Consider the following 25,317-nt stretch of genomic DNA (forward strand, 5'->3'; position numbering starts at 1 on the left):
ATGTAATTGATAACAGCACAAATAAATCTTTTATCAACATAGAGATCAAGCCAGACCCTCTAAAAGCTCATCTATGAGTTCGCTCTGCTGTTACCTAGCTAAAACCTACTGAAGGAATGGAACCATATTTATTGATCTTGAACCCCAAACACAGATTTTACTTTAGCTGTTTTAGATTAAGCACTTTCCTGTAGCTTATCCTCCGTGGAGCACTCGATTATCCCTGTGATAACATTTCCAAGCAAACGTTTGTTCATGTTATGCTCTTTTGTGGCTTTTAGGTCTTGCCTGGCTGTCGCGTAAGCGATCGCCCAGCGAGACTTATGTAGGGACTTCCGAAAATGCTCCCAAAGGCTTCCCAGGCGGATCGGGTGGCGGTTACGCACACAACCACGCGCATTCCATTTGCAACCAGCTACTTCCTGCGCGTGCACTGCCTCACGCATTCAGAGAGATTTAATAAGGCCACAAGACCTTAGGAATGCGGTTTATGGCCAGTGCATGTGAGGCATTCAAGCGAGAAGCTGGCATCTGGCATGGGACTTGAAAGCAGCAGACTGCTTTCGCCAGAACTTTCGTTATAACTCACACCCCATATGCTTGTTCCCTCCCACCCTTCCTTTGATGTCCGCTTTTCTTGTTGTTTACAAACCACGCCACGTACTGCTGCATGCCACGTACTGCTGCATGCCACGTACTGCTGCATGCCACGTACTGCTGCATGCCACATGCCACACACCACACACTGCCGCACGCCGCACACTACCGCACGCCACACACTGCTGCATTACACACTGCTGCATTACACACTGCTGCATTACACACTGCTGCATTACACACTGCTGCATTACACACTGCTGCATTACACACTGCTGCATTACACACTGCTGCATTACACACTGCTGCATTACACACTGCTGCATTACACACTGCTGCATTACACACTGCTGCATTACACACTGCTGCATTACACACTGCTGCACGCCACACTGCTGCATTACACACTGCTGCACGCCGCACACTGCTGCACGCCGCACACTGCTGCACGCCGCACACTGCTGCACGCCGCACACTGCTGCACGCCGCACACTGCTGCACGCCGCACACTGCTGCACGCCGCACACTGCTGCACGCCGCACACTGCTGCACGCCGCACACTGCTGCACGCCGCACACTGCTGCATTACACACTGCCGCATTACACACTGCCGCATTACACACTGCTGCATTACACACTGCTGCATTACACACTGCTGCACGCCGCACACTGCTGCACGCGGCACACTGCTGCACGCCGCACACTGCTGCACGCCGCACACTGCTGCGCGCCGCACACTGCCGCGCGCCTCGCCGCACTGCCGCGCGCCTCGCCGCACTGCCGCGCGCCTCGCCGCACTGCCGCGCGCCTCGCCGCACTGCCGCGCGCCTCGCCGCACTGCCGCGCGCCTCGCCGCACTGCCGCGCGCCTCGCCCCACTGCCGCGCGCCTCGCCCCACTGCCGCGCGCCTCGCCCCACTGCCGCACGCTGCACAGCTGCACGCCGCACACTGCTTTTATGCGAGTTTATGCTACTGACATTGTAAATGACAATACCTTTTATTTGTTTTAAAACCAAAACATAAATAAAAGGCATTGTAATTTTACACTGCCGATAGCTAAAACTCTTATAAATGCGAGACCGATTGCATTGCAAATGCTTGTTATGCTTGCACCACATCGCAACTTTCATGTCCATTATTGTGTTCTTATGGTGTTAGATCACACATTTTAAGCCTGCAGCGTTTACAGCTTTTAGATTCGGAGCACTGTTGTTCAGCCGTCATAAGTTATACTCAACAAGCGCTCCGAATTAGATGAGTGGAGAACATTAATGTATTCTGACAAACTTGCATTATGTACCCCGATATATGTGTGTATATATTGTGTATAAAATTTTGATTGTGAGGTAATACTATTTAGATGTTTGAATTTTATATGTTTATCTTTTTATGGCTACCAGCCGACTAAAAATATTTGACACAGTGAAGGCAACAAAGGGTAAGCAATGGGCTGCCTCCAACCCTTGAACACAATACCAGTCGTAACGACAACACCTTCGCTGGTCAGCAGGCGAGGCAAAAAAAAAAATCCCATGCATTTGATCTCATGGTGGTTACAGTGCAAGCCTACACTTGTGTTATATTTTAATTTAGAAGACCAAGAGGCCGGACCTGTGATGTTTGTCAGCGCACAGAGTACTCGGCAGCTAGGAGCGCACTAATAATATTTATTACATGCGCAATACCTACAGCTCTCAGCAGATGTGACCTCCTCATTCAAGCATGTCTGGTAAAAGTTAAAGGTAGTTAAGATTGGAAAACAGCCAAGCGCCTGCACTACAATGGCATCCATAATGTATAAAGTAATGAAACAAAAATAAAACGTGCACAAATATTCTCTTTCAGAAAAGAAAAAGAATGAGGCCCGCACCTCACTAGCATCTCACCCATGTGCCTCACTCAGAGGACCGCAGCCTGGAAAGCACCGCACATATGACAACACAGGTGGAGCAGACCAAGTGAAGGGAGGCTGTCCTACCTCTGTCAAGGCTTCGTAAACTATGGTGGCCATTCTACAATAAGGTCAAAGTTAATGTTACGATACGAGTAAAAATAAAAAACAAAAACAGCTGCAACAATTGATTAATTGTGGTCGGACCAGCAATGCTGAAACCAGTGTAAACACAGAATAGATGTGGTTTGAGGAGCGCAATGGTTTCCTCCCAAAATATTGCGCGATCACTCAGATTTCAAGAGGGGAGAGACATCTTAGGGTTATGCTCTCTTCATCTGGCACAAAACATGAGGTCAGCCATTTTAAAGTCAACTAAACATGCTAACAAACTACCAAATTTCATTCAAATCTGCACCAAAAAGTGTGAAATGTACAAGCAAATAAAAATAAAAAATGGAATCCTTCAAACCCAGCCCGACAGGTTTTTCAAAGAACAGACTCAAGAATTGAACAATTTACCCTTTTTTATTTATTAGGACGATATTCGGTTTCTTCCAGGAATTTGGGAAATCCCCACATGATAAACATTTGTCAGCAGGGGTGCCCTAAAAGTAGGATTCTGTCTGGAAATATCAATGGGCACTCCATCTAGCCCTGGCGCCTTTCCTGCACATTATTTTAATATGGCCTCTAGTTACTAGGCTAACTTCAATAGAATTACTTGGTGCTATAATTTCGACAGATGAGGGGGGCTGACCTGGAACGTGGAGTGGAGAGTCGTGGCCGAATGTTTTAGAGAAGTGATTGACCCACTCTGCTTGGGGTATGACATTCAATTCTTGGCTGATTGTCATCAGTTAACCAAGGCCTGTCCAGGGATGTGGAAATCCTATAGCCCGACGCTCGGGACATATTGTTTGGAGTCAAGGGCAACAAGTTTTCATGTGTATTTTGTCCTTGGGACAAGTAGGCCCAACACCCTGCAGCACAAACCCTTTGGCTGCCAGTTTACAGTACCACATTATGGATCAGGGAAAGGCTTTGCCTGCAGTTAAGGTAATATTTGTGTCCATGTGTTAATGCTGTTCAAACTTGTATTTTTGGTTCATTAATGCAAAACCTTTATTAGGGTGAGTGATCTAAGTACATGTTGTAAGTTCAGACTGTACTACTGAAAGTGGGTCCAGTATAAAAATGTGTACACACGTTTTCAATATTTAACAATGAGGCTATGCATACTGCTCCCAGAATGCTCTCTGATTAGATGCAAATATATGCAGAAGCTTGAAAGCAAGATTGATTCTTCTTTGCTTTCAAAATAAAATGGTAACAAAAAAATGCAAAAACAATTAGCTAAACTACTGTAACATTTTAGGTACCATTTTCCTGCATCCTCATTTAGTAAAATGTGTTGATGTGTGCTAGTGTTTCCCAAAAATATTCATAATGGGAAATGTATAACCAGTTTTAATAAGATTATGGGAAGCATAATAAACAAGCATTGGTAAAGCCAATAGGTCTGGAATTGTTGGTCAGCCTTTTGGTTTTGTCAATGTGTGACTTGTTTTGGCAGGTTTTTTGTAAAAACCTTATTGGTGTGGGAGCTACCGGGCCCTCATTATAACAAACATTGGCAAAAGCAAAAATAGTTTTGGTCTCTAAAAGCACACATTGCAACAGTAGTTTCTGTCACTGAACAAAACGACTGTGTCTATTATGCTCCTTGTGAAAGAACAGAATGCTGTCACTCACAGTAAAGCTAGTCAACAGAGAGAGAGACAGAATTTTAATAAACACAAAATGTCATGGCTAACGCCAGACCTAATCGGGGGCCCAATTATTAAATAAAGTCTCAAAAGTGCACTTATGTCCTTGCATTAAGTGCAGATATGACTTTCATGAATTCACAAGACTTTACAGAAGTAGGCCAAGAAATAGTACTCCTAGAAAATATTTGTGAACTGCATTTTAGCATGAGCTAATATGCAGGTGTAGATGTGCTCAGGCAAAAATCTGAGTGTTTGCAAGTTCACTTTCCCTCCAACCATTTTTTCCCCTACCCTGAAATAAGTTTTATGACTGCCATTGTCCCGAGTAAATTTTCAACCTTCCTCAGTATGGGTAAAGATTAGATAAGAGTTGGTAAAAACCCTTAAAATATGAAAATGAGTAGGTTTGCACAGACTCAAAAGGGCATTCCAACCCTGGAACTGATGCTTCCCTTCAGCGCTAGTATGTAGATCTGCTGAAACGTGGCAACATAAGGGAATTGCTAGTATTCAAACCCTACTATGGAAATAGCCCTGGCATAATCAGAGGCTATTCCGGAGCTCTTATATAGTGAGATTGCTGCCATAATTTGTCACCGCATTACATGGCACTAAAGGGACAAGTGGATTTTGTTACAGGACAAGTAGATTTATGAAGCAAACTGCCCCATGGACAAGTAGATATTTTATAAATTCCACACCCCTGCCTGTCCATCAGTTCCCAAAAGGCCCTGGTGTCCCAGTGTTCAGAAACTGCTTGCAAGTCCTCCCATGCCGACTTCCTGTGTCCTCTTATCTAGAGTGGATTTATATGCGGCCATAGCATATCTAACCTCAACATTGCGGGTTGATGCATTGGAAACCTTCTTTTTTTTTTATTTTATTTTTTTAGCTGTTTTAAAGCAACAGTGCAAGCATGAAACCATTTAAATGGGGAGAGAGTTGCCATTTGCTTTTTCCTGTCAACCAGCAAGCTTGAAGCGCGTTTACAGAGACCTTTTAAAACTTTAAAGAACTTCCCCAACCAATGCCGCCTCAGACCGAGCACCACTTCCTCTAGATTTAGATTCTCCTCTTGCCGATCCATAACCCCACAACCCGATCACCTCTGAAAGGGCAAGTAGAAATATTAAAATCGCCCATCCAGAGACTGCCCAAACCCCCTCCCCCCCAATCTGGGTATCTCTTGTAATTAGTTTAAATTGGTCCAGTTCCCTTATCAGATCAACCGGATAATTATTTTTAAAAAAAAGCAAGTTAATTAATAAAACTTCCAAGAACCGAGGAAATGGCATTTTCTCAAAACTTGGCAACAAGGGGTACACAGCACCTTTTCAACTTTCAAATTGCTTATTCTAATACAAATGAGTACACCTAACCCCCTTCCCCCTTCTGCCTGCCTGAAGTTGATGGTGTGGCAGACACGCAGAAGGATCGAAACCCATCGACATGAAAATCCTCCAGGCCCCGGTCTCTTGGCAGCATGCTGTCATGCTTACTAACACGTTCCAGCCAGTCCTCATTATCCAGGTTCTTTCTGATTCCCGCTATGTTCCAAGACAGGAAGCGAAGATTGTCTGGCCTGGCAGTGTCCACTATGATTGTGGGTTTGGTCAAAGTCTCTCCCCAGCGAATCTTGAGGTGATCATCAGAAGAAGGGGAAGAAGTGATCACCGCAGGCGCAGCCAGTCATTCCACATCCGACATGCACGAAAGAGGAGCAAAGCGGGATTTGTGAACAAAGGGACTGATGGGCTGAGCAACTGGGTTGAGGCCTGGCCCGCCATGTTGCAAGCCCTCGGTAGCATGGTCAAAGGCGATAAAAGAAGCCCAGTGGGAACGCACGAATCTTACACATTCTGTTCACACAATAATCAATCTATGTATTAGTTTACCAAGTAGGAATTCCTGAAATTTACCACCCCCCCCCCCCCCCCTCCCCAAATCGCCCCTTGGAGAATATCCCAGCCAGCCGGCCTTCCTAACCATAAGGATTTCATCCACAAGGTCAAACGGCCAGCCTGAACTTGATTTACACTAATTGACCACTTTATTCTTAAAGCCATACCAGTCTTCGTGCACGCCTGCGTTGAAAGGAGGGTCGCCTCAAGTATGATGACGTACAGTGTGCACTCGGGCAGAAGTTGCAGGCGGTCCCCACACTCCTGTCTCCGGTCCCTGTTGTTATTTAAACCAGCTTGCTTGTGAGAGTGAATGTTATTAACCACTGGGGAGAATTTGTGGGATGGGGATGAGTTACTAGGTAAGGGATGGGTTCGCCAGTGAGGGGGATTGGCGGGTTCTAAAGAGGTCTGGCCATTTCCAGGCATGACGGACACCGCCTCAGGATGAAAATTAGTTGCATGAGTGTGATCAGAGAAGTGCCCGAAATCCGTAAGTGCTTGCACTCTGTCTCCCAGGGACTTAATCTGCATGGAAATGTCCCGGCTGAGGTCCTTCTGAAGAGACGCCAGGTTATCAAACGGAGGTTTGCACACGTCCTGTAATATTGCCCCAATATCTTCCCTGGTTAAGGTAGCTGGGATGGGAGCAGAGACTTCAGGCTTTGTGTGAAACTTTTCACGCCTTCAGCAACCTTTTGGACATTATCGTGTCTTTTCCGCTTGGGATGTGGAGGCAATTGCACTGCTGAGCGAGGGCTGCTTAAGTTAACAATTCTGCACTCTTATTTGCTGCCTCCTAATTGACCTGCGCGTTCCACCCTCGCTTCATTTCTTTCGGCTGGCACATTTTATCAACTAATGGTTGCTTCATCTTGATTGCTGTCCTTCTGTTTGTGCTACTATTTTCCTTTCTTCTTCCAATGTCAAAGTTGTGTCGTCTTTCTAGACTTCTGTATTGCTGCTTCCTCTTTCTTGTTGTCTGTGTTGCTGCTGCTTCTGTTTTTTTATTTTAAATCTTCCTCCCTCCCACCCACCCATTGTCTGCGTTTTCCCTCAACAGGCACATGATAAAAGAGCTGTGACGAGGCCAGCGGCGGCTGTGCTCTAGCGCGTTTTTCTAACTTTGAGTCTTCTGCATAGCACCATGACCAAAAGACAAAGCCAATAGCTCTTGTTGCACAGAGAGGTATTTGCTTTGGCTAAGCTTGTTTAGTCACAGTGCTCTTTTCCCTTTCTTGAACTCCTCCAGACTCAGCTAGCAGACTACCCTGAATTATCTCGGAGCACACTTGGCATAAGGTAGAAAGGCAGGAAGTGCCAGTGCAATACGCAGCATTGACTGTAGACTTGGCCAACGCCTTAGCGATAAAGTCTCAGCGGTTAGCTAGCTGTGTAGCAGCTGATCACGCAGGGCGGTGTCTCAGCAACACCTGTTTGTGTCCTTGTAACGTAACTGATAGTTCCAGAACTTTTTTCGTGTTGTCTGTTTTTTTTGTTTGGTTTTTAACCACAGTGAATAAAAATAATATATAGAATGCAAATGCACTGACCTTTCCTCTCAGAAGGATCGCCATTCTGAGAAATGCACTCTTCCTGCAGAGCAACCCAGCTATCCTGGTGCTGTCAACAAGTTGCTAAAATAGACCACGCCACTACCGTGACCTTGCAACCCTTTACTTTAGGGATGTTTGTTTTTTTGTATTCAAACGTTGGTGAATGTACTTTTTAGGTCGAGGCCTACCAGACAGCGCAGTTGTCGGATTTGCTACAGACATCTTGGTGGAGTTCCCTGGAAATGCATTCTGCCCATTGCTTACCATTGGCTTTGTGATTTGTACTCCTATGTTCTGGCTTTTTGTTTGGTGGCCTTATTTGTTTTAGGCTGTCCAGCTTGTTTGTCCCTCCCAAGGAGCAAAGATTTTTCGTACTACCTAGTTCTATTCTTCCACGAGTGCTCCTGTCGGTTAACAGACCTGTTCTTGTGACCTTTGCTGTGCTTTCAAAGACAGTGGCCAAATCTCAGGCTCTGTCTTTCAAGGGAGCCTGGTGTTTACTTTTCTTTCTCTGACTTCAAAGTCAGAGGATTTATGGGACAGGCTTCCATTCTGTGATGCTGAATTGTCGTGATTTTGTGCATTTAAAACGTGACATTATCATTGAAATTCTCACCTTACTATAATTTTACTTTACACTTTTTTCCCTGTAAAATTTCTATTTTTTTTTCTAACGTAAGCTAATATTTTCATCATGCGTAAAACCAACCCCCTGCCACTTACCGGGTGGGGGTTGGCCACAGGGCTTGTAGCCAACCCACACTCTGGATGGAGCGCAATTTTTTTGTAAGAAGATGAAGAATAGTGGTGAGGGTAGAGTGTTATAAAGAGAGGCAAAACAAAACACAAAAGTGTAACTCAAATCAAAAAGGAAAAGAAATTTTCTCCTGGAAGAAGGGACCAAGAGAGGTGCAGATATAATTATAAAACTGCCTAGGGGTTAACCCGCAATTTTTTTATTTTTTGTCAACCTCTGGCAGGATTAAAACCAACGATATGGGGTATTCAGGGAAGGTAACAACCCTTCTATCCCCACTGCAAATACCAACCTGTTTCTGCCAGCTTTTTTTGCGCCAAACCAAGTCGCTCTGGCATTCGTCAGGGTGTTGGTCCCTATTTTCTGGTCTGTACCCCTATTAGGGTATTTATTACCTTATTACTCTGTATGTTTGGGCTTTGCCCCAACATCACTCTTTTCTGGAGATTTCCAAGAGGATTCACAATTAAGAGTTTACGAATATTTATTCTAAACCCGGGACTCCGATGGAGGACGTGTGAGGGGATATTGGATATTGGAGATAGTGTCTCTTTGGAGTAAGTGTGACGACAAGAGCACCATCCCCCGAATATAATTATATCTCCACGTCTCTTGGTCCCTTCTTCCAGGAGAAAATTTGTTTTCCTTTTTGATTTGAGTTACACTTTTGTATTTTGTTTTGCCTTTCTTTATTACACTCTACCCTCACCACTATTCTTCATCTTCTTACTAAAAAATTGCGCTCCATACAGAGTGTTGGTCTGCACCTGGATGTATGATGCGGCCCAATGATGAAGCATGACACTACCAAGTGTGTGAGGGCAGTATTAAGACATCTTTTGATTTTCCCGTATCTAGCGTACAGTAGAGCTATGTTTGTTATAAAGTTTTTCTCTGTTGTGTGAGACTTAAATATTGGTAAGGGAGTCAGAGAAGACTCAATCCCTTGTCTCTTCTATTTTGTGATATTTCTTGTAGCCAACCCTCCTGGATTCAGCCAGCCCCACATTGGGGAGGTTGGCCACAGGGCCGGGCCTGACCAGTGGTTGGGCAGGCCTAGCATCCCCCCCCCCCCCCCCACAGGAAGGCAAGCCCACACTATTGGTAAAGTGAGTGGGGGCACATGGTCTCCTCTTAGAGCTGTGAAGGACCCTGGGGCTGAACCATATATGTGAGGGATGCCACTGCCCTCTTCCCTAAGTCAGTAGTGGATCTGGACTCCATCCCCTAGGGCCAAACATATATATTTAGGGGAGGAAAAGGCCCTCCTCCCTGAGCCTTAATAGGCCTCGGGATCCCTGGGCTGAATTCCATTAAAACGTGGGTACCAAAGTGCCAAGTTGGGGGCTGTGGGCTGACTTCAAAGGTCCTTGCAGCCCCAGCTGGATCCCACATAGTGTGGGAGTTGGCATTGCTCCTGCCTGGATGGAGCAGCTGTTTATGCTTGCTCCCTCCGGGCGGGAGCAATGTCATTTTCCCTGCCTGCAACAGTTCAGGCAGGGAAACAGAAGCCTGCTCCCACCTGGTGGGGGTCACTTTGAAATCTCCTGCTGGCCGGGTGCAGACATGCCTTCCCTGTCGCTCTTCTGCAGGCAGGAAAGGCATGTTTTCTCCCGTCTGGTGGTGGATTTGAAAATGCTCCCACTAGGCAGAGCCAAACATAACTTTCTCTGTCTGCATCACTGTTGGCAGCAAAACTACTCTGTCCTGGAGGTTGTGCTGCAGACGTGCTTCTTGTCTGACAGCAGCTTTATATCTCTTTGACTTGAAAACGTGGACGGCTGTAACAGTATGTTAATTTACAGCTGTGAAAAATAAATCTCCCACTGCATGCATCCCAAAGCTGGCATACTTTTGTTGATGCCAAATTTAGGAGAAAAAACATCGCTCATTCTTGCAAAACCTATTATTCTACAGTTTAACAATGTTTTTTTATTAAAGAATATAAATTTTGCCTTATTACTGCCATTTCCTTTTGGGAAATTCACAAAGCCTGGGTACTCTTATAATGCCCAATATGTTGGGGAAAATATATGTAGGGTTGGTAGTTGAAAAGCCAGGGCTTCAGCTTCTTGTGGAATTCAAGAAGAGAGGAGGCGGCTCTGATGTGGATTGGGAGGCCGTTACACGCTGTAGGGAAGAGGTAAGAGTGCTAATTCTCTTGATCTGGTTATGTGTGTTCGTGGGATGTGTGCGGGTAGGTGTCCTGCGGAGTGGAAGTGTCTGTGTAGTTGGTGGAAGGAAATGAGACTGTTCAGGAAGTGAAGCATGAGTTGTGTAGTGCTTTAAGTTTGTGTGAGTTTGAATTGAGTGTTTTTGTGAGTTTGAATTGAGTGTTTTTGTAGTAGAAGCCAGTGGAGTTCCTTGAGGGGTGGTGTAATGTGAGTTTTGTTTTGGAGGTTGAGGATGAGTGGCTGCCAAGTTCTGGGTGGTTTGTATTCTCCTGGTGAGTTGCTTCATGATCCCGGCGTAGAAGGTATTTCATTGTCTATCTTGCGGAGTGCTTGACTAGATTTGCATGGGACCTATTTGAAGGTCTGCCTAACCATCTTCTGGGTGAGAAAGCGGGATGCAGTGACTGCATTTACTTCTGCGATCAAGTCTAATTTGCTTTAGGGGATTATTCCGAGATTCCTGGCATCTGTTGTAGGTCGAGTTTGGCCGGCAACCATTTGGAGTCCTATGGTGAGGGGTTCTTTCTGAAGAACGCTACTTCTGTTGTGTCTGTGTTGAGTTTGAGACAGTTGAGTTTTATCCAGTTATTGACTGCGATCATGCTGGCGGCGGACTTGATTCTTGTTTTGGATTTTGCCCGACCAGGAGAGTAGGAGCTGTGTGTCGTAGGAGAGGATGTTGATGACGTTGCCCAGAGGGATCATGTATGTGTTGAGGATGGGGCTGAGCGATTAACCTTGAGGCACTCTGCAGTTGGGTTTGTGGTGTTCTGAAGGTGCCCGGCTGACCACTTGTGTTCTCTCCTTTAAGTAGGAGCAGATCCAGTGGAGAGCATGTCTTTGGATATCCATCTCATGCAGGCGCCGGATGAGAATGTGGTGTGAGACTGTATTGAATGTTTCAGGGAGATCGAGGAGATTGAGGGGTGCCTTGCTTCCTCTGTCAAATATCATGCTGTTTCTGTATGGTCGTTGAACCTGAATATAAATTGCATGGCATTGAGGAGATGGTGGTTGCTGAGGTGGTGAGGCACCGGTCGATTGGTTTCTTGAAGACCTTCGCTGGGTATGTTAGGAGGAAGATTGCGATCTAGTTGGAAAGTGTGGCTGGATCAGCAGATCATTTCTCAAACCGGGGCATGACGGTGGCATGTTCCAGGTGTCTGGGAATGTGGTTGAGTTGAGAGTTGTTAAATGGGGTAGAATTATATGTTCGAGGCATATGAGCTGCAGATTATACACTGTGCATAGATCGCCATCTGGTGTTGGGCCCGGATGTTTGCAGTTTGTTTTTCCTTTTGGAAAGTCTTTGGAAGTCACGAGTTCGGTGACTCCTCCCTTGGTTCGTATTGCGCATGGGTTTCGGCTCCATCCTCCGATTGTTTTTTTTTTCCGCCATCGGCTCGGATGTAATACTTCGCGCTCCGGGTCTGAACTTTCCAGTTCACCGATCGACGCAAAATCCTCGCTCATCGAGATCCTTCAGATAATAAATCATCTTAATCACCTTCTCTTTGGCACTTCTTCGATTCCGATCGTCGACGGCGGCCTTCGGGCCTATTCCGGCTCCGGTCTCGGCTGATGGAAAGAACTCCTTTCAAGAAGTGCCCTCGATGTGGGTCCAAGTTTCCCCACACCGATCTCCACGAGGTGTGCAACATCTGCCTCTCCCCTGAACACGAGGCTCGAGACTGTCCTGCCTGCAAGTCTTTTCGCTCCAAAAAGACCATTCGAGATCGACGGGCTAGACGCAACATGGCGCACTCCTCGACCTCCGCTCCAGTCGACATCTTCGGGGACGACGTCGAAGCTCCGGGACAGCAGAACATCGAACAGGAGGACGACGACATCGTCAGTGCTTCCGAGGCCGACGACTCAGATGTGGAGGACATCACCCCGGCGCAGAGGGTCGGGAGTACAATACCCCCTCCCACACCCACGCAGACACCCAAAAAGGCTTCGTCACACCTTCGCCTTCGGGCCTAGGCAAGACCAAGGATACTGCTTCTCACACCCCACCTTCGGGCCCGGTAAAGAAGCCTATTAAGCCTTCCGGCAGCTCGGGCTCGAGCCAGCCTACCATCGGTACCGAAAAACACCCTTCGGCACCGAAGAAAAGATCGGCCTCCATCTCCACACCGAACCCAGTACCAAAGCCTTCGGTGTCGAAACCTGCCGTGCCGGGGCTGACCAAACATCACAAGGCCCTCGGCACCGACACTCCCGTGCCGAAGCCTTCTTCGGCGCCGACCAAAAAATCGGAGGTCCCAAAGAAGCACGGCTTGGACAAGCCTAAAAAGCCGTCGGCCCCGAAAACTTCGGCGCCGACCGAACAACCAGTGTCGCAAGAACTTTTTACACCGGATCCTCTCCAAAAGACACTCACCAAGGATCCAAAAACTGGACATTTGACATTGTCTACAAAAAAGAGACATTTGGACAAACCAGCTCCACCTCCAAAGAGGAAAGACACTGCTACCTCCCCTTTCAGAGTGCCTTCCCCTCCTCCTCCACCTCCTCCACCCTCCCCACCTCTACCCTCTCCACCCCCGCCTCATCATTCCCCAACCTTGCCTCCTGTCCCAGACGACTTAGGAGACCCATTTTATGATCCAGCAGATGTGCCACAGAATCCCACCCCTACTGGATCTCCAGACCCATGGGACGACTATAATAATCCGGACATCCCAGATGTCCCACAGGATGACCTTTACCCATTTAGGCCATCCCCCACCTGAAGATTCCTTGGGTTTTCACCACCTATTACAAAGGGTGGCACACTACCACGGGGTGGAGTTACACACTGACCCAGTGGAGGAGGATTTTCTCCTAGACACCTTTGACGACACACACAGGTCTACGGCCATCCTACCTATGTTAAAAGGGGTGGTTAAACATGCACCGGAGGTCTTTAAAGACCCAGTCAGGGCCAGGGTCCTAAACCCCCGTATAGAGAAGAAATACGAAGCCGCCCCCACAGACCCTTCATATATTAAAGGCCCTGCACCATTGGATTCCCTAGTGGTATCTACAGCTAGGAAACGCTCCAATTCTCAGGCGTCAGGCGAAGCACCACCACCTGACCAAGTCCAAGCTCCTAGACGCGTCAGGGAAGCGCACTGCGTCACAAGCCGCCAACATATGGCGTATCGCCAACACACAAGCCCTATTGGCCAGATACGACAGGGCACATTACGATGAGTTAGAGACCATCATGCACCATCTCCCTGACAAATATAAGAACAGGGCCAATGAATTGATCCAAGAGGGAAAACTAATAACCAATACCTCTATTTGCTGTGCCCTAAATGAGCAGATACAGCCTCCAGGGCCATAAACACCAGTGTCCTTCTACGTCGCCATGCCTGGCTCAGAGTTTCAGGTTTTAAACCTGAGGTACAAGCCTCTATATTAAATCACCCATTCGACCAAGATCATCTATTTGGCCCAAAAGTTGATGAAGCCCTCAAAGATGAAAAAAGATGCTGACACGGCAAAATCCATGGGAGCCCTACAGTCACACAATCCTAGGCGCTCCATTCGCCGCTCTTCCTTTCGAGGCACGGGCAGAGGCTACTCCTCGCATAGTGCCTCCACGTCCTACAAATCCCCTCCTCAATCTACCTTCACAAGGGGTTATCAAAGAGGCGGATACAGAGGCAATTATAACAAGGGCAGAGGCAAAACAAATACCGCCCGCTCTGCCACACCTCCTACCCAATGACTTTCCCCCGCTCCCTCTAGACCATTCCACTCCAGTCGGGGGCAGAATACAACTTTTCCTTCACGTCTGGGAGACAATCACCTCAGACAGATGGGTGACCCAAATTATTCAGTCAGGGTATTGCTTAGATCTAACATCTGCCCCCCAAACATTCCACCCAGGCACCGCCCTATGTCTCAAGAACATACTGCACTGCTAAAACAGGAGGTGATCTCCCTCCTGCAAAAAGGAGCCATAGAGCAGGTCCCCATAAATCAGCAAAATTTAGGGGTCTACTCCCTGTACTTTCTCATTCCAAAGACAGACGAGACTCTACGACCTATCCTAGATCTTAGACCTCTAAACACTTGCATACATTCGGACCATTTTCACATGGTAACCCTTCAACGGGTTCTCCCGCTTCTTTCCCAGAACGATTTTCTCACCACTCTGGACTTGAAAGACGCATACTTTCATATTCCAGTACACCAGTCTCACAGAAAGTACCTCAGATTTGTGGTGGACGGGCAACATTACCAGTTCAAGGTGCTCCAGTTCGGGTAACAGCACCAAGGGTATTCACCAAGTGCCTAGCAGTAGTGGCTGCACACCTCAGAAGACAGCACATTCATGTCTTCCCGTATCTGGACGACTGGCTAATAAAAGCCACGTCCTACGAACAATGTGTGCAACATACAGCCGCTACAGTCCAACTATTGCACCAGCTAGGGTTCACGGTGAACCATCAAAAATCCCACCTGGTACCATCACACACACAACAATTCCTCGGTGCCACCATAGACACCTCAAAAGCCATAGCCTATCCCAATCCTGCCAGGATTGCAAAGATACAGGCTCTGCGTCAAAAATTCATATCAACACTCTCTCCCAGCAAGAGTGTTTATGCAACTGATAGGGATGATGGCCTCTTGCATCTTCATAGTGCCACATGCAAAACTCCAGATGCGTCCACTCCAAGAGTGTTTAGCGCGCCAGTGGAACCAGGCTCAGGGACAACTAGCAGATCTGGTGTTGGTAGACGGTCGCACCCATCGCTATCTGCAGTGGTGGAACACCACAAACCTTTCCAGAGGTCGACCGTTCCTGGACCCGGTCCCACAAATAATCCTAACAGACGCATCGCTCTCCGGCTGGGGAGCTCATCTGTTACATCTCACAGCACATGGACGCCACAATAGAAGTTACTCCACATCAACCATCTGGAGTTACTAGCAATCTTCCTCGCCCTAAAATCCTTCCAGACGCAGATTTCAGGCAAGGCAGTCCTCATTTGCACAGACAACATGACTGCCATGTACTACATTCAAAAGCAGGGGGGGGCACACACACTCCACAGCTCTCTCAGCTAGCACAGAGCATGTGGAGATGGGCAATTCCACAAGAAATCTTTCTCCTGGCCCAACACGTCCCAGGAGTCCAAAACACCGTGGCAGATCTGCTCAGCAGACAGACACAGCAGATCCACGAGTGGGAACGTCACTCACAAGTTCTTCACCCGTTCTTTCAGAAGTGGGGGCATCCACACATAGACCTATTCGCCACCCACGAAAACAAAAAATGCCCAAGCTTCGCCGCCAGATATCCACACCCATTGTCCAAAGGCAATGCGATATGGGTGAACTGGTCAAACAAATTTGCATACGCTTTTCCACCTCTCCCACTAATTCCATTAGTGGTGCGAAAGCTACAACAGCATTCCCTAACACTGATCCTAGTAGCTCCAACATGGGCCAGACAACCGTGGTACACCACTTTGCTGGAACTCTCGGTAGTACCACACCAAAAGCTGCACCTCTCACCATGCCTCCTAACCCAGAACCATGGAGAGATGAGGCACCCGGACCCAGCTCAGCTCAACCTTGCGATCTGGCTCCTGAGGTCCTAGAATTTGGATACCTTAACCTTCCCCCTGATTGCATGAATATTATCAGGGAAGGTAGACGCCCTACTACTAGGGCATGCTATGCTGCAAAGTGGAAAAGATTTGTTGTTTACTACCACAACAACACAATCAACCCTCTAAATATGTCCATGCAGCACATCATATGTTACTTGCTCCATCTACAAAGGTGTAACCTAGCATATACATCCATTAGGTTACACCTCGCAGCAATTGCTGCTTATTTACAGAACAGGCAGCACCTATCACTTTTCAGGGTGCCTGCCATCAAGGCCTTCATGGAAGGCCTCAAAAGAGTAATTCCACCCAGAATACCACCCTCACCGGTCTGGAATTTGAATATAGTTCTCACACGGTTAATGAGACCACCTTTCGAACCATTACATAAATGTGAGCTCTAGTTTCTCACATGGAAAACAGCTTTTCTAGTGGCCATCACTTCCCTCAGAAGGGTTAGTGAAATACAAGCACTCACTATACAGGAACCTTTTCTCCAAATGCATCAGAACAAGGTTGTACTCCGCACCAACCCAAAATTTCTACCCAAAGTCATTCCTCCATTCAATTTAAACCAGTCGGTAGAATTACCAGTCTTTTTCTCACAACCTCAAACTGTTGCGGAAAGAGCGTTACACACACTGGATGTAAAAAGGGCTTTACTTTACTACATCCAACGCACACAACCTTTCAGGAAAACCAAACAGCTATTTGTCTCCTTCTCTCCACCACACAAAGGCAACCCAATTTCTAAATCCGGGCTAGCCAGGTGGATTGTAAAATGCATACAGATTTGCTACCACAAAGCAAAACTAACGCTATTGGTTCCCCCTAAAGCCCTCTACAAGAAAGATAGGGGCTTCTATGGCTTTTCTAGGAAACATACCACTAGATGACATATGCAAAGCAGCCACATGGTCAACGCCGCACACTTTCACAAAACATTACTGTGTAGATGTGCAAACCAAGCAACAAGCTACTGTGGGCCAGGCTGTACTCAAAACACTCTTCCAAACTACTGCAACGGATACCGGTGGTCGCCGCTAGGGTTGGGTACTGCTATATAATCTATGCACAGTGTATAATCTGCAGCTCATATGCCTCGAATGGAATATGCTACTTACCAGTATGCATCTGTTCTTGGCATGTAGAGCTGCAGATCTATACACGCCCACCCGGCTACCTGTATCCGTTCCAGTCTTATCTTATTTAGATACAACACACATGGGTTTCTTTACTGTTACCACTACACTCCATCTTTCCCTGCTGGCGAAAAACAATCTGAGGATGGAGCCGAAGCCCATGCGCAATACGAACCAAGGGAGGAGTCACCGAACTCGTGACTTCCAAAGACTTTCCAAAAGGAAAAACAAACTGCAAACATCCGGGCCCAACACCAGATGGCGATCTATGCACCGTGTATAGATCTGCAGCTCTACATGCCAAGAACAGATGCATACTGGTAAGTAGCATATTCCTTCTAATAGCAATGAGGAGTGCTGGAAACTCTGGCTGGCTTGTGTTATCTCCTGTGAGCCTGTCGTCTGAAAAACAGCAAACACCTGAGCATGGAGAACCAGCTGCGCCCTTGCAATGGGCAAGCCTGGCAAAGGGAAGATGTAGGTTTGTTTGGTGGCGAGTGTGAAATCTGTCTGCATCTTTCATCCACAACTGATGTTCTCTGTGATTCAAACAAGTAGGGCAGAATAGACTGTCCTAACTCTGCCGTACCCATCTCTTGCCAACTGTACGCTGGTCGACCCGGAGAGTGTATTGCCAATATAGCCCTTAAGCTTCAGTAGAAGGTGAACATTGATTGTAAAACCATCTTCTCTTATGACCGTGTTTGTCTTTGGAATTCATCAGGCTAATTACCTAATTTCACAGTGAGCATAGTCCTAGTCAGGTTTTTTCCCTCTGCTTCTGGGTATTGATTTGTTCCTTGACTGCAGCACAGATTCCTTTGGCCTTATCAGCCTTGCTTTGATCAGAGACGCGTGCCAGTCTTCCTTCCCTAGTGAAAGTCGCATTAATTGAATGGACCATCACTGAAACCTTAGTTTTTGTGTACTGTTTTTGTCTCCTCTTTCAGCAATGCTGGTGGGGACCTGATAACCAAGGTGGCTTTGGATTTTTGGAAAAAAGGAAAGCGGAGGGAAGAGCTGCAGCTGAAGGACGTAGAGAGCATCCTGTCGGTTGGAGTCTTCAACAATAAAAACAGTGAGTCTGCAGGGGCCTCCTGGGGAGGCAAGTGGGGAGTTGTGTGGCTTGTGCGTCAGCAGTGGTCTGTAGTGCACTCTTGACTAGAAGGCTCACCAGCTTCTCATAGGGAGGCATCACTATTGTTTTAAATGTCCTGGCTAACTAACCTTCATTTAAGACGTTCTGAAAGCCCACATTCTGTTTCTGGCATTTTAGACAGTTATTTGAAATTCTTCATTGAAAGTTAATATGTAATCTGAGTAAGTTAACAAGGGTTGCAAACTCTCCTCCGCAACATAAAAGGGTTGTACGCATTACTTTACCAAGGCATTAAGTAACGAAATGGTTTCACCTATTTGATTAATAAAGAGTTGTGTTTATCAATCGTCGTTCGGGAGAAGGAAAGAGCTCCCTGACCAGTAACACGAGTGGAGAGAGGATGTGGCGTAGCGGCCAGAGCTGCTGACTCAATAGCTGGGGATCCCTGTTCGTGTCTCGGTGGCGCAACATCCTGATTCTATGCAATCACTTAATCTCTCTGGTGATAAATTGTTATAAATATGCTGCAAGAGTAAAAACCAAAAATAGGCAAAACTTTGTGGAAAAATAGTTCTACTAATTTTTCGGCCGCTGGAAAATTATAAGAGAAGCAGACCAGCATTGGTTAAAGCAGGAAAATATTTTACAGCCATTAGAAATAGAGGAAAAGTAAGTGGCACGCACAGGAACCCATGAGAAGCCAGGAAAAAGGAGGCTAGATGCAAGTCCCTTTTAAGTTTATATTAAAAATAATAGATTTCTCAAGCACTGCGAAACCTAAAAATGTGTTTTAGGTGTTCGACTGTTTAACTTCAGCTTCCATGTTATGCGGCCATTAAAATCACTGGACCACCACTTTGCAGAGTATGACCCGTCTTCACGGATGGCTGCGAAGTGTGAATTCAATCTTTAGTGACCCCCCAACACACACAGTAAAGCAGTCTGCCCAACCTGCCTCCTCTCCCCCCCCCCCTCCCCCCTTGATGGGCAGGTTTCAGCCTTGGGGACCCAATTGCTGCCCCCCCCCCCCCCCCCCAACCGAGAGACCTCAAACTTGAGGTAGATGCCCGTCCTAGGCACCCACCATACTCTTGTTGCGGGCTGCGGAGGGAAGCCGGCTGGGGCCTTGGGACTACCACCTACATCGTGAGCCGGCATCGCTCCCACCTGCAGGCAGCAGCCCCATTGCTCTTCCTTCTGGGCGGGAGCAATAGTTTGATCTGTGTTCCTCTCCGCTTCAGTACTGGCAGGAAACAGACCAAGAGTCAACTCTCAGCAGCAGGAGCATTTTCAGAGCTCCTTCCCTTTGGGATGGATGTGGTGTTTGCTTCCGCCAGTGGGAAACTTAAAAATGCTTCTGCGAAGCAAGATCAAAGCAGATTTCCCTGCCCGCACCGGTATGGACAGTGAAACCGCTATGTCCTGGGGCAGGCTTCCTGGGACATAGCTACTGAACCTGCCTGTGAAGTGGAGTTCCCGGGGTCATAAATGTATCGGTGAGGGTGGCACGTGCCCACCTCCCCCATATAATCCAATTTGGCCTGTGAAAGGGCTCCTCGGGGCCTCTAGAGTTTCGGGGAGGGGTGAGCAGCCACCCCTCCCCTTCATGAATACAGCCCCAGGGCACACAAACCCAACCCTGCTGCCATTTATTTCTTTTTCCCAAGCAGGGGAGAGTTTCCCTGATTGCAGCATTTTTTTGCTTCTGGGATCCCCCCCTTAAATCTGAGTCCTTTAGTGGCTGCTAGCAAAAATTTTATCATGTTTCTGGCAGCCAATCAAAGGGTTCGCTCCGCAGCAGCGAGAAGACCAGAGGGAAATAAAGCTTCCTGGGCCAATTAGAACCCTTAATTGTTAAATTGGCCCACCCGCGAGTCTTTTGAGCCTCTTGCGAACCCAACTGCCAGATATACAATTATTTTTTACCCTTAATTTCTCGAAACTTTTAACATGGGATTAACACAGTACATCCATTCAGAGCTGTAAAATAACAAAAGCTTTTTAGCACCCCAGGCACAGTATTACAGCTTTGGATTGGAAAAATACAAATCCAAGCCAAACTGGAATGAATAAAAGTAACCCCTGACACGTTTTCTTTTATTATAGCTCTTCAGAGATTTAGCTTTGTCTAGATACAAGGGGGCACAGAATAAAAGTCAAAACACTACCCTTTCAGGCTTAGAGTGCTGCATAAATTATGCAAAAGAGAAGCAGAGAACTCTGGGTGGTTCCCAAGTTTGGTTGGAGAGCAGCTCTTGTATAGAGCAACCTACAACACCAGCCACACTCTGCTAGAATAACAAACATTTGAGGTCAGCAGATTGTGTGTGTGTGTGTGTGTGTGTGTGCCATTCTAATAAGAATGGGCAGTTAGGCTGTCTTGAGTCCATATCAGGGGTGGCCAGTGGTTTGCCGTCCAAACCGAGGTTTGTTTGAGGAGGGGTTGAGAGGAATCCCCCATAGATCCCTGGAGCAGTACCGGACTCCATATCTGTTTCCCCTCCCCACCCATCGCATCCATTGCCTATTACAAAGTAGACACATTGTGGCAGAGTAAACAGTCTTGTAGGGGGGCCCATGCTACAATTATATTTGTCAATTTTCTGTCCTGTCACAAGATTTTTTTTTTTTTTTAAACATTGAAACCAGTATCCAACGATCAAAGCTTTATCGCTGATATAAGTATTGGTGCTAGCTATAATGACACAACTTGTTACTTTTTTTTTTTTTACTTTTGAAACTTAGTAATCATTCAGGACTGCCAATCTGAAACCCGTGGCTACACGTGCTCACAGACGGTGCAATGTCCCACAGAGCTCAATTTTACGAGGCGTTGTAGTGTTTGTTCTATCCTTGTTTTGCAAGTTTGCACTCTTCCCGTTTTCATCATCACCATTAGGTTTTCGGCATCTTGTTGCCCTCCAGGCCTCCACTGCTGCAGTGCAGGAGGGCAATCTCTTCAAGTGGGTCATAACAGCATCACCTGACCTCACGTTCCCCCACTTACCCTCTTGCCTTTCTCTTCTCTCCTTCTCTGTCCCTCACTATCTGTCAGTCTTACTCAGTTTTTCTCTTCCTTTCTCATTTCCACTCTCTCGCCATTGCGCTCTAGTTTGCTCTCTTCCTCTTCACCCTCTTGCCCTCTAGCTCATCAAGTCTCTCCATTTCTCCCAGTCATCCTCACACTCTTGTTCTTTCTCTCCTCCCCTTTTCTCTTCTCTTACTCTTGCCACTGACTCGTTTCCATTTTCTCTCTGGTACTATTTCTCCCCCCTACTCCCCCCTCATGCCCTTGTCCCTTGCATCTGCACTATAAAGTAGCCAGCTCTGGCTGCCTCATGACACTTCTTAGGTCTTTTTTAATCTTCTCGCTATCCACCCCCACCCAATTGCCAAAGCCAATAGCTTGCCCATGGTAGAGACCCATTGGCCTTTTCATTGCTTATTTTTATTTTCTAGTCGATTTGGGTGAAATCAAACATCTATATTTATGTGCGTACTCTATTTATCTTCCACTGCTTTTATTTACCTTTAATTAAAGCCTTGAATGCTTTCAAACGCCACACGTTTGTACAGTCCATGTGGCATTAATCCTTTTTAATTTCTGCCTTTTGGAAAGGTCCCTGAGAAGGTTGAGATTTAGTTGCCTGCTCGATCCAAGGAAGCCTTTGAGGTGACCTGATCTCCCCTAAGAGTAACTTTATACTAGAACAAAGTATATTCTGAAGTACAGTTTGAGCTGGAAGAATAATTTGAAGTATATTATAGTGGCCTGCTGAGCTCTGCAAGGGTCTTCTAGGAAACTCGCGTCACTAATACCGCTCAAGGGCCTGTCACTGAAATGGCTGTTCCCTGATTTTTAAAATTCCCTGAGTGAATGTTTGTGGGATCTTCCCTATAGACCCTTTACCTCGTTAGGTTTGGGGCGGGAGGAAGGCATTTTTAACTCCATTTTGAGGGACTTCATTTGTTCTCTAGTAACCCCATTTAAAAAAGGAGGTGGTCTTTATCTTGGGTTTTAAGGTCAGCAGCTGCAATCTGACTCTTGTTCAAGCACCTTTGTTTTATTAAATGGGCGCGCATGGCTTTGGTCAACATTGGCCATGAGGATCATTGTTGTTGACTCCTGCTCTTCCTCTCCTTAGGTGGCCTGTGGCACAGCAGCTTGATCGACAAAAACCTGATAGACTTCTTTGTGCCTTTCCTGCCTCTGGAGTACAAACACGTAAAGAAGTGTGTGGCTGTGGAGATCCAGTCCCGTGGGTTTGAGCTGGATGAAGATCTTATCACCAGAGTGGCAGATGAGATGACGTACTTCCCTAAAGAAGAGAAGATCTACTCGGACAAAGGTTGCAAGACTGTCTCAGCCAAGTTGGATCTGTCCATGGAGCTCTAAGGGGCTCGCTCCGCTGCACCTTCTGTTGCTGCACTGCCTGCAGGGACAGGTCAACAACTGAAGCACTTTTCTTCCAGTTTTAAATTCTCCTACAGGTTCTAAGAATCCAAATTTTATTTTTTTATGATTGAATATGCTACATGCAGATTGTGTGAAAGCTTGTTTGTGTACAGACGTGTGACTCACCAAGTGAGGAACCTGTGTGGTATAAGCACTTTTTAATACCATCGGACTTTTGCCTCAAACTGCGAGGATATCTTCTGTTCACGTTCTTGACATCTCTCCTGGTGAGCGAGGGGGGGCCTTGTAGAGGTTTCCTTTCAGAAGGGGCCATCGGAAGGAAGTCTTAGGGGAATTGGAGTACTTTTCTCTTCCTTCACACAAGAACACTTGCACTCACGGAATGAGATTCATTGATAGTTGCTTCGGGCACCTGACCCCGATTTAGTTTACAGGGTGTGAGATCTACAGGTTGAATTTTCTGTGGATCCTTGCAGGTGTCTAAGGTGCTAGCCCACTAAATGATGTAATTTTATTTTTAATTCTGTATTTTAAATGTCATTTTTTTAATTGTATGAAGAAATGTGAACTCTATCCTAAAAAACCTATGGTATTCTTCCATTGACTGCTACCTGGCAGAGATGGACTTCTCCTGTCGCACTCGGGCCTAAACTTGGTTGCTGCATGCGCGAGTACCCATGGGTAAGTCAACGTGTGGCGATCCAGACAGTGGATGCAGAATCCCCAGATTGTGCCAGACTGCAGTGTGGTGCTCTGACATCAGTGACAGTGTCTCGGCCACAGCTGTATGAAATTAGTTTGTGTAGTACAAAGTTGCCAAATCGTGGCCTTCCATAGCTTTAAGGGAAGGGGCTTGAACCTTCCCCAGGTGACCAGATGTTAGGAGTCTCCTTGTCATTTTGGAAGCGTCTGCTCCTGTCTAATGTGAATGGAGTCTGATAAATGAAAGATCACCCCCCTCCCTCGCCCACTGATTGCATCCTCCGTGTCTTCCTGGTGCTGGGTTGTCTGATGGTGCTTTCTCAACGCTTATGGGATAGAAGCGCTTGTGTTCTATCCTACTGACCCCAGACAGAGTTGTCTTCTGACCCTCACTGTCCACATTTCCTAGCACAGTTACCAATTGGCACTTAGAATGGTGGCTCCTTTACTTTTAATTTGGTGATTTGACACTTGCAGTAAGATGTTGGACACATGGCACTTCTTCACTGAACTTGAAAATTCAGCATTAGATCCCGGTTTCTCCCTGAAACTTCCTTGTAACCTAAGAAGCGCAAGCCTGTGATGAGTGCTCACTTACTTTTCTGCCCTCTGTGCGTGCACAGGAACATTTCACTTCCGGAAAGGGTGGGTTCCAGGATTTCTGTTAATACAATTTTAGACACTTTTATGAATGTTAACAGGTAGCCAAAGAATGAAAACATTTATTGAATGCAGTTTTTTTTTTCTTCACATCAATCACTACAGAGCAGCTTTGACCATCTGGTCAATTCTTGAAATGCTGCTGAATCTGTTCTGTAAGACGGTCATCCCACAGTCTCCATAAAATTATTTGCACAACCTCCAGTGACTCATGGTCATGAAACGTGTACCCTGGTCAGATGTCAGCCTGGTCTGTGGGCAGGTGTCGGTCTATTACCAGTATGTACTGCTGCAAGTATGAAAAGGGGGCTCTCTGAAGGCGCGGTCTTTGGACTGAAGCGTCTTTAGTTGACATTTTAAAGTTGTAGATTAATCGGGTGCCTTGTATGAGGTTTGCAAGAGGAGTAAATGATTTTGTACCTATGATGCATTGGATGTGCATTCTTGTCGACAATAAACAGGTTCTTCTGATCACAGGTGTACTGTTGTGATTGGGGTTTGCAATAGAATGAATCCCAGTGACTGACCTTTAACCTCTTGAGTGCCCATGACGAGCTGGTCTCGTCATGGGCCGCGGTTGCGCTGTGCCCATGACGAGACCAGCTCGTCATAAACCCCGCCCGCTAATGCAACGGCCGGCACAGGGCGGGGAAAGGGGCGGGCACTCAAGGGGTTAAAAAGACGGGTTTACTTGTTTCAATGTTTTTATTTACATTAGACATTGTCTTACCTCTGCTGGGACTGATTACACACCAGTAACAACAAGCATTGGCATAACCAATAGGTCTCGCTTTTGGGACCTTATAAGTATAAGTAAGCATCTAAAAGTATTGGGAATGTTTAGGCTGATGTGTCAAATCTGTGACTCGCATCTAAATGCCAGTCAGTCCGTCAGTGAAAACTTTATTTCGGTCATAAGACCATAAAAGTACACAAGTACATCAGCAAATACAATAAATAAGCATACAAATTTAAAAGAGGAATTAAACTACAAGTTATCAGTGAGAGAGGAATAAGTACAAAATTT

The 25,317-nt window shown here is 46.5% G+C and overlaps 1 protein-coding gene across 1 annotated transcript in view; it reads left to right on the forward strand.

Annotated features, from left to right (window-relative positions):
• Positions 1-24,762, forward strand: part of LOC146868931 (torsin-1A-like) — a 61,385-nt gene extending 36,623 nt beyond the window's left edge. Inside the window, exons 4-5 of the mRNA XM_085613998.1 lie at positions 18,363-18,490; positions 22,657-24,762. Of these exons, the coding sequence (XP_085470124.1) occupies positions 18,363-18,490; positions 22,657-22,907 (379 nt within the window). The 3' untranslated portion in view covers positions 22,908-24,762. The remainder of the gene's footprint in view (positions 1-18,362; positions 18,491-22,656) is intronic.
• The last annotated feature ends 555 nt before the right edge of the window (positions 24,763-25,317 follow it).

The sequence above is a fragment of the Triturus cristatus genome, chromosome 1_2, assembly GCF_964204655.1.
Source record: "Triturus cristatus chromosome 1_2, aTriCri1.1, whole genome shotgun sequence".
NCBI lineage: Eukaryota > Metazoa > Chordata > Amphibia > Caudata > Salamandridae > Triturus > Triturus cristatus.